Source organism: Pezoporus occidentalis, unplaced genomic scaffold (genome assembly GCF_034315485.1).
Source record: "Pezoporus occidentalis ecotype Australia unplaced genomic scaffold, CSIRO_AGI_Poc_V1 ctg69, whole genome shotgun sequence".
NCBI lineage: Eukaryota > Metazoa > Chordata > Aves > Psittaciformes > Psittacidae > Pezoporus > Pezoporus occidentalis.
This window is the reverse complement of record NW_026916041.1, coordinates 502,815-512,364: the sequence shown is the minus strand read 5'-3', so window position 1 is coordinate 512,364 and position 9,550 is coordinate 502,815. Positions and strand designations below refer to the sequence as shown.

General features: G+C 38.4%; 1 protein-coding gene across 2 annotated transcripts in view; it reads right to left on the bottom strand.

Annotated features, from left to right (window-relative positions):
* Positions 1-1,646: 1,646 nt before the first annotated feature.
* Positions 1,647-9,550, bottom strand: part of PKIA (cAMP-dependent protein kinase inhibitor alpha) — a 44,609-nt gene continuing 36,705 nt past the window's right edge. For both annotated transcript variants that reach the window (XM_062641586.1, XM_062641585.1), the window contains exon 3: positions 1,647-4,171. In XM_062641586.1, the coding sequence (XP_062497570.1) occupies positions 4,092-4,171 (80 nt within the window). In that variant the 3' untranslated portion in view covers positions 1,647-4,091. The remainder of the gene's footprint in view (positions 4,172-9,550) is intronic.

Here is a 9,550-nt window from a genome sequence, read left to right as displayed (position 1 = left end):
GCTTTATTGCTTCTCTCATGCTGAGTGAGAACTTTGAAGCAGATCCTCCTTTGTGTACTGAAAAAAGATGAAGAGAAACAACTTTTCCACTCCGAAGACTTCAGTCAGTTAAATATACAGAAAATCCAATATCCATGTGTATCCCAAATCCATATCCATATGTTTCTAGGTATTATTTTACAAGGGAAGCACAAGACAAAAAATAAACCCCCAAACAACCAGGAAGAGAGGCAGAGCAGAGCAAGAAAACAAGTCGGAGCGAAAATATGGCATTCTAGCATAGAAATACTACTGAGGTTAAGGTGAACTTTGCCAAAGTAGGGGCTATAGTACTGTGCTCAGTCTCAACAGCAGCTCGCAGTCTTTCTTTTGTACAAAATTCTATAAAAAAACTATAAATACTAAGTACACCTGGAATTCTTCACCATTCAGCTAAGGAAAGAATTCACACCACAGGAAATTCCAGCTCAACCACTTTGGTAATAGCTACCTCCTTCTGGGCACACGATAATTTTATTATCCATTTGCATGAAATCTAACTGCTCATGACCCGTCACTCACAGCAGGATATAATTTTTCCTACATTAAATTGTGGAAAAAACATGGCAAGAGAAACAACAGGGATGAGTAGCAGGTATACTGACTTTTATTTATATTTATTCAATAGTTGTATGGAAGTTCATGGTGAATTTCTGACTTAAAATGACAGTTGATGAAATAAGGGTATGTGTGTACTTGCTGTTGTTTAACAGAAGCTTTTTGAAGCACATGGACAGCATCAATAGAAATAAGCAGGGAAAGAAAAAAAAAAAGCCAATCTCTCTCTCCTGTTCTATACTCTTTGTGTTTCAAGTGGATGGATAATCTAAACCCTGCAAGTGCAATGCTTGCAAACAGAGTCATACGTTTTATTACAGCAAGAAGCATGTAAGTCCAGAGACTATTTTTCTGAAGTGACAGGCCTGGCAAGGTGAAGGAAGCACTGAAAACATACAAATAGAGAGAAAGCAAAGCAAACAAAACACCACCACAAACCCCATGAGTCAGACCTTTAGGGACTATTAAACGGATAGCTCAGCTCTAACTGTTGAGTTTATATAGCTTTTGGAGAGATCTAAAATAATCCTGGATTAAACAAACATTTAAATATTTTACCCTTCATGAAAACAATAAAATATAAAGATAGTGGAACAGGAGCGACAGTAACAGGCTTACTGAAAAAGATAACTAGCAAAGGGAAAAACAACCCATTCAAAGTCTGATTCTACCATTAGGGTCCCTGTTATATGATGCACTTACTCAGAAGTAAAGGTGTGACTGTACTTGAACTAGCTCTTTTGTAATTGCTTGGGTAACAGTGCTTAAGGTGCAGTGCTGTGATTTGGAACAGACTAACCCCATGTTTACATGAAGTGTGGCCTGCATATAGAAATATCCCGAATAAAGAGAGCAAGGAGAGTCCAAAAGTGTATGAGTGCTTACTTTATCCCTCTGGGGATGAGGAACATAAACAGCCTTTTACTCCACTAAAATTAACAAAGCTATTTTTCATCACAGAGAGATGTGTTTTAGACAGCACCGAAGGACTCCGTAGTTGTTTTAAAAACAAAAGAAAATGAAGAGAAACAGAAGAAACCAGCACAAAATAAGGAAGAAAGGCTGAAATGAATTTTATTTCACAACACAGAGGAATTAAGAAGGAAAGTGTACTGAAATAAAAAGCACTGAAGGAAAATAAGGAAAACCAACAATTTAATGTACTGTAATTATTTATTCCACTATTGCCTTTTCCCATGACAATTTATTGATGATGTTTCATGGACCATCAATGAAGTAACACTATAAAAAACCCTAGAATCTTATTTCCTTCTGGTGTTTGTGCTAGATTGATAGTAACTAGTTCATGACAAAGGGGCAACCAGTTCAGCTTGAAGACTTGATGCAAGAGCAACGGGAGGGAAAAATAATTAAAAAAGAAAGATTAGTAATATTGTTTTAAGTTTGAAAGGAACATCAAGTGAAACAAATAAATAATTAGTTTAAGGCTAACAGTATTTTCAAAGCAAAAGGACTACTTCTGTTGCCAAGAAGATAGGGCATTTGACAGCTAATAAGACAGCGAGGCATTCAGCTTCCAAACAATAAAAGGTGAGAGTTAATATTACACTAATGAGCCACAAGCATACTGCTGGCTTGTTTTTTATTAACACTAATAAATGAGCTCATAATACTGATCAGAAGTGTTTGCTTTTTCTCCACACATCTCACAAAAGAATTTCAGGTGACAAGTACTATGATACATATGGTAGAAACAAACAGCTGTGGCCACAAAGATGTTTTGTTAACTGATGACTAATATATTCAAGAAGCAATCACACTATCATTAGTAAAAGTTTACAAACATTAAAAAGTGCATAACATTTGAAACCAACAACAACACAAAAATATATATTATATATATACTATATATAAAGTGACATCACCTCCTGTTAATAAAAGAAAACTAATCTTCTGACTTTGTGATTGGTGCTTATGTGATTGCCATGGTTTACTAGTCAGTCTCTCTCTTTACTCACCTTAGTCACACAGAGGTGTGGCTGCCCATTTTGCTTCATATATGGTCTTGTCTATTGGGGCAGGATGGGGGGAGGACATCAATCAGCATAGCTACTGCAAACTAGGTTATTAATTTGTAGATGTTTCAAGTAGTCTCCTGGATGGACAAGCTATCCTGGTATTTCAAAGAAGGTCCAGGACTGTCATTTTGGAATAAATGAAATGGGAAAAATCCAGTCTTTTGGGTGCTAGATGCAAAGTCTCTCATTTCCATTTCCTCCTAGCCAAAAGGCTGCTGAGGCAGCTTCTAGCACTTGGCTGTAACCTGGTGCATCAGTTAACAGGCTACTGGCTCTGCAAACTCAACAGCCTGATCAACTGAGGCAAAGGCAAGGAATAGAAAAAATACTCTCCCTACGTGGATCCAGCCCATGATCCACTAGCTGGGCTATCCCGCAATCTAAAACTTATTCCAGAATACGTTAATTGGCAATAACCTATGCCAGTTATTTTCCTGTGTGTAAACAAGGCCCATCCTTAAGATGTGAACCAGGAAAATCTCTAGCACCATGGAATCTGTTTGAATTTTAACCTATATAAGGCTATAAATGTATTCTTAAAACTACCTTAACAATAAAATACTTGGACTAACATTTTAAAAAAATATCTCGGAGAAAGATTAAGAAATTGGGAATAAAATTAGAAAAATGGGGAAGAAGAACATAAAATATTTGAATTTGAGTCTCTGATAAGCAACTAGCTACAGGCAAGTGGCAAAACTGTACCAAGGACACAAAACACGCTGAAGTATTCACATTAACAAATCATTTTGAAGGCTCATCTAATAGCAAATTAGAGGGATGCTGAATCATTTCAGTTTAGGCATAATCAATTTAGCAGTTGACGTTTTAAATCTATCATGTGCACATCACCACATTATGCAAAATCCCAGCCCTTTCAAAACGCGTGGTAGAAAAATTCACAGTAACAGAAATATCCTTCATAAGCAGTTGAGAAGGGGCAGTGTGGAGCATCTAAGTCATACAATACAAAAACCATTGTAAGTAACAGAGCTGTAAAACAGACGCAAAGTTCTAAAAACAGTGCTTTCTTTACAGTTCTTTTAATGGGTGAACGCTTTGGCCAGAGAATTTTAACTCTGAGGATCACGCAAGCCTTTGCTTAAGATGCACAATTAGATCCTCTGATGTTTCACAGGCCATGTGCTACAAGATTTACCTGTTCTACTTTCTAAAAGTGTTCCCATCAAGTAGTCATTATGAAGGGATCCATCTGATGACACTATCCCAAAAAATCAAAACATGTTCAACCATTGCTAATGACAGAGGTAGAGAAAATTCTGTCTTCTGCCACAGCTTGCACCCCCATTTTTAGCATTGTGTTGAGTGGGTTCCAGCAGTGAAGACACATGCACTTTCTTTTCCACCAGCTTGCTCATGGAAACAAATTTGTTCCAGCATGCTCTTGTAGTCTGAAAACATCCAGCAGCTGCTTCAGTCGGTCAAAGTCGGATGTCAGCTTTCTTGCTTTGCTGCCTCCCCTTGGGCCTCCCCAGTTTGCTCACTTGGATTTCGTTGCGCATCTCCTTCTCCTTCTATAACAGACAAGAAAAGGACGAGTGATCCACCCTAAACCAAAAAGGTCTTCCTCCCAGAACCCCAACTGTTCAGCCACCAGTCTCAAAGTAAAGAGAAACTGAAATCTTGCATTAAATATGAAAACTTTTACTAAGATAGCCATACTTTGCATCTCAAGAGAGACCTTCAAAAACAAATTCCTAGCTGCAATCATCACTATCATTTTAAGTACAGACCCTAAAGTAGCCATAAGAATTTAACAAAAATATTGGGGCATTTTTGACAATTTCTTCATTATGATATTATGATAATGTAAGAGAAAAAAGCCTCATTACACCAAGTCTGAACAGAGTTTACTATATAAAGAGACACAACTTCAGCAAAAGCAATAGTTTATTAAAGCTGCTTGCTCTGTGTGTCCATTTTCAGTACCATACCCCACAGCATTCAGTCCAGCTGTCTTGCTGCAAACCACAGAACCATCTGAGGAAAAGAAAACATCTTACAGTGGCACATGAGCAGACAACCCATGAAGCCTGTCTAAAGAAGGCTAAGTAGTGCACTGAAAATGTTCTATTAGTACCTATATGCAAAATACTGTATTTCACTTAATGGTTAAAGACCTAAAAGGTTCAGGCAGGTGGAAGGTTCAGGCAGGTGGAAGCTAAGTGCAAGTGAGACAGAAGTCCCTAAACATTGGACCTATTAGCTATAGGTACATAATAAGGAATAGAGTTAGGTAAGGAATAATGTTAGGTCATAAGCTGTCTCTTGTATCTTGCAAGGATTCAGAGTAATTTGTACTGAACTGGCTTGATACAGTAGTTAACAGAACAAGATTCCATAGACTAAGTTATAAAGGGACGTAGCAGTGCCTCTCACATGTAATCTATAGATCTTTAGAATATAATCGTTCTCAATAGAAAATGCTTATCGTTTCCCTATTTTAGATCACACTGTACATCTGCACCACAAACACTTTTTCTCTTCTATAAGAAAGAGCACATTGCTAATGGAAAAAAAAAAGTTCTTTGCATTTCAAAGAACACTGCAAAAGATCAGATGTGGCATCTGTGTTTGCTGCATGCACTAAGTATCGAGGTGGCAAAATGCCTCAAAAAGTACTGGCAATTATCAAATTCAACCTGATGAAAAGTTGTATGATAAACTGAGGTTTGTTCTGCTCATTATGGATTGAGTAATAAATAAAAATCTGGTTTGCAAGGCACCTTCTCAGTAAATTATTTCTGAGTTTTACCTCTGACAAGATTCCATCAGGAATGGATGGACATACAATTATTTCCTATTGGATGGAAATCCCTTTGGCCCAGGTTGTCCAAGCACTTTCTGCAAGGCCTACTACATTTTTTCTGATAGTGCAAATGCCCGGATGGGTGGAACCCGATTTTTTTTTTTTTTTTTATTCCTTTTTTACCTGCTCTGTACTCCATACTACTGGCAAGTCTTTAATATCCCTTGTACTCTCTGGGTGAGTCAAGGTTTCCAGCAAAGTATTTGTGTTTAAAAGAAAAATCATCCTGGACACAAAGCATTTCACTATCTAAACATTAAACATATTGCACAAAGATTCAGAGAAGGAGCACTAAGATTCTAACATACCACTTCTTGAAAAATTTTCTCAACTCACTGAAAAAACTCACTAGTCTAAATCCATTTAATGTATAATACACCGTCTTACAGACTTTGCCTTTCTGCTGGCAAAGCTTTCCTATCAAAGGCCTTAAAATACATTTGCAGATAATTTTGCTTACGAGTTACAAGAACCTCCAAGTTGCCTAAGCACACTCTTGAACTATTCTTCCTTCAAAACATGATGCCTATAAGCTCTTAAGAGTAAGAGCTGCAATTCTTGCACAGCATTTTGAAACCAACAGATAGTATTACATAACCCCAAACCAAATAATCTACTGTAAACCATAATACAGTTGTGTGAGTTGGTAAGCTAGCAACAGTTACTAGTTCTGCTAACATGCAGCTTTTAACTCATTTTTTTACCAGTGTTCCCAATGCTTACACTTAAAATATTTCTACCATGAACTAAAATTACTTCCAATCACAAATTTCTATGATCAGTCCTTCATTCCACTTCTCTGTGACTTCAAACACCTCCACTATCCCCAGGATTTTGGAGATGATTTGACCATCACAACTTCTACAGGGAAGTTTCTACTTCTGCACTGAATCTGTGTTCTAGGGCTTATCTGTAGACACCCTGCAAATCAGAAATTTGTTTTAGAGCTTAGTCTTGGGGAGACTGGTCCTCCTTCTTCATTGTACTTTTCCCTTACTACTTTCATTACTTCACAATGATCTGAATATGAAGTTTCTTGGAATTGCATTGGTTACCTTGAAAGAGCTTTCAGCAGGAGAGCTACCAGCTGATTTCCCTACTAAAATCTTTCTTCTGCCTTCTGATTTCTGTTGCTGTTTTCTACTTAACAGATGTACACAGTGTTGCTTTTACTGAATTTAGAGAAAATGCCTTGCCACTGAGTACCTAGCATCTGTGTTTTAAATTGCAGTAAATATGGCCATTCCATATATAATAGCAGGTGGTTTGCTTATTATGGACAAAAAACACTGGAACAGTTGTTTTGAAGGGAGAGTATAATACAATAATTACAGGTATTACACATAATTATGCAGTAAACTCTTGATTGTCATCATCTTACCAATGAGGAGATTAACCAGTACTCCAGGTATCAAATAGTGCATGATAGAAAATATGTGGTCTTTAAAGAAGGCCTCACTGCCTAGTGCTGATCAAAGCTGCTCCTGTTCTTTACAGGAAATGTATCTGCAGGCTTTTCAGAGTGAATGTACTAAATATGCTTGGGTAGTTAATTTACATACGTTCTATAATAACCTTTTTTTTTTTTTTTTAATCTGCATTATCCTACTCTTCCATTACTCCATGTAGTTGAAAGCAAATGTACTCGCAGTTTTACAAGAGAAGGCATACAGCTGCAATAAGAGACAAAAGAATTGAAACTTGATGTCTACGTTTGTATCGTTAGATAGCACTTAGCATAAACTGTTTGACATGCAACTTGAAATAAGTTAAGACACAACCCCTAGACAACCCCTAGACATGTTTTCCCCTTAATCCTGTCAGGTGTGAGGCATACATACATCCCACAAGCACTCGTATATTCTGAACTGGAATATGGGATGCAAAATATTTTGTAGCCTCTCTTTGGTTTGGAGAGACATGATGGGATAATGCACTACTACAAATGATAATACAACATGTTTTCCAATATTTGTGATTCAGAGGCTTTTATCCAGCACCTAGCTGTACTAACAATACAAACTTTATTTTCACTGTTTCCAGTTCAAACTGCATAACCTCCTGAAGCAGCATGCAGGCATCTTTGTGCATCTACTACCTAAGGCAATTTTATGAGCAACTCTGTACACTTTTCTGCAATAATTACCCAAGCTGCAAAAGAGGTCTCCAAGAAAAACTAAACTCCTGACTTATATATTAAAAATGAAGCTAACAGTTCCTTAAGCCATTATCATCACTACAGAGCTAACAGCACGCACAAAATGCATACCAACATATTACAGGCACAAAGTCACATTGTTTTTATATCTCACAAAAGTACACAGTTCTGGCTTACAATCACTCCAGCAGCTTAACTTAAAAATAGGGATTGTTTGTATCTTCTAAATGTACAAGATCAAAGACAATTTTGATAAATGCACATCTGAGACTGAAGAAAATTGAAGCAAGAAGGAAGGTTGGCATTATGCATTTCAAATGCCACCTACTTTCTATTTTTCCAACATTTTACACTTATCCCCACATTAAAATAAATAGACACACCTACACACATACTAATAAAGCTTTTCTTTTTTAATACAAAAAGAAAAAAAATTAAAGGCCTGTCCCATCTAGAACTGCATGCATCTAGAAGCTACAAGCCGCAAACTGGTTAACTGCAGAAGGAATAACTTAGTATGTACATTAGTCTTAAAGCCAAAAAAAAAAAATACTGCCCTCCAAACAGCACTATAGCCACCCATCTGACTGTCCAGCAATGACAATGCCCCTCAGAACTTCTGCTGTTGTCTCTGAGAAGTATACGTGCACAAAACTGTCAGCTGCTTATCAACAGTTTGTTCTTTGCCACTATACTGGTTCGCATGGCAAGGGTTTGGTGGCAGGATGGTTGCAGGGGTGGCTTCTGTGAGAAGCAGCCAGAGGCTCCCCCTACGTCACACAGGACCAATGCCAGCCGCTCCTAGATGGAACTGTCACTGGCCGAGGCTGAGCCCATTAGTGATGGTGGGATAACTAATTTAAGAAGGGGGGGGAAAGTTACTGTGCAAGAGCAGTTGCAGCTGGAGAGAGGAGTAAGAATACATGAGAGAACCAGCTCTGCAGGCACCAAGGCCAGTAAAGGAGGAGGGGAGGAGGTGCTCCCAGCACCGGAGCAGGGATTCCCCTACAGCCCATGGTAAGGCAGGCTGTGCCCCTGCAGCCCACGGAGCAGGCTTGCTGGCAGGACTTGTGACCACACAGGGGACCCACACTGGAGCAGTTCGTGAAGAACTGCAGCGTGTGGGAAGGATTCATGTTGAAAAAGTTCACGAAGGACTGTCTCCTGTGGGAGGACTCCATGCTGGAGCAGAGGAAAAGTGTGAGGAGCCATCCTCCTGAGGAGGACGGAGCAACAGAGATAAAGTATGATGAACTGACCACAACTGCTATTTCCCTGCACCACTGGGGGGAAAGAGGTGGAGAATATCAGGAGTGAAGTTGAGCCTGGGAAGAAGGAAGGGATGAGGAGAAAGTGTTTTAAGATTTGGTTTTATTTCTTATGGCCCTACTCTGATTTGATTTGGCAGTAGGTTAAATTCATTTTCCCCCAGTTGAATGTTTTGCCTGTGATGGTTATTGGCAAGTGATCCCTTCCTGTCCTTATCTCAACCCATGAAGCTTTTTGTTATATTTTCTCTCCCCTGTCCAGCTGAGGAGACCAACAGAGCAGCTCTGGTGGGTACCAGGCATCCAGCCAGGGTCAACCCACCATAGCCACATTAGTTTTCTTCTGCTATTATTGAAGTGAGCATAAGATGTCTTTCCTAAGATCTGAAAAGAGCTTTCAAATATATATAAGATGCATTCATTAACCCCCACCCACATAACATGAAAATAATTGCATAGCCATATTACTATTTTTATATAATTTTTCTTTAAGGCCCTTCAGCATACACTGTTTCTCCTTCCTGTCAGCTGAGGGTACACAACCAGCTAAAAATTTTGGTAATATCAGAGGTGAAATAAGGTTTAGGGTTGCATTAGTACTAATCACCTTAAAAGAAGGACAAAGGATCAGCAGAAAGGGGAAAAAAGACAATTTACC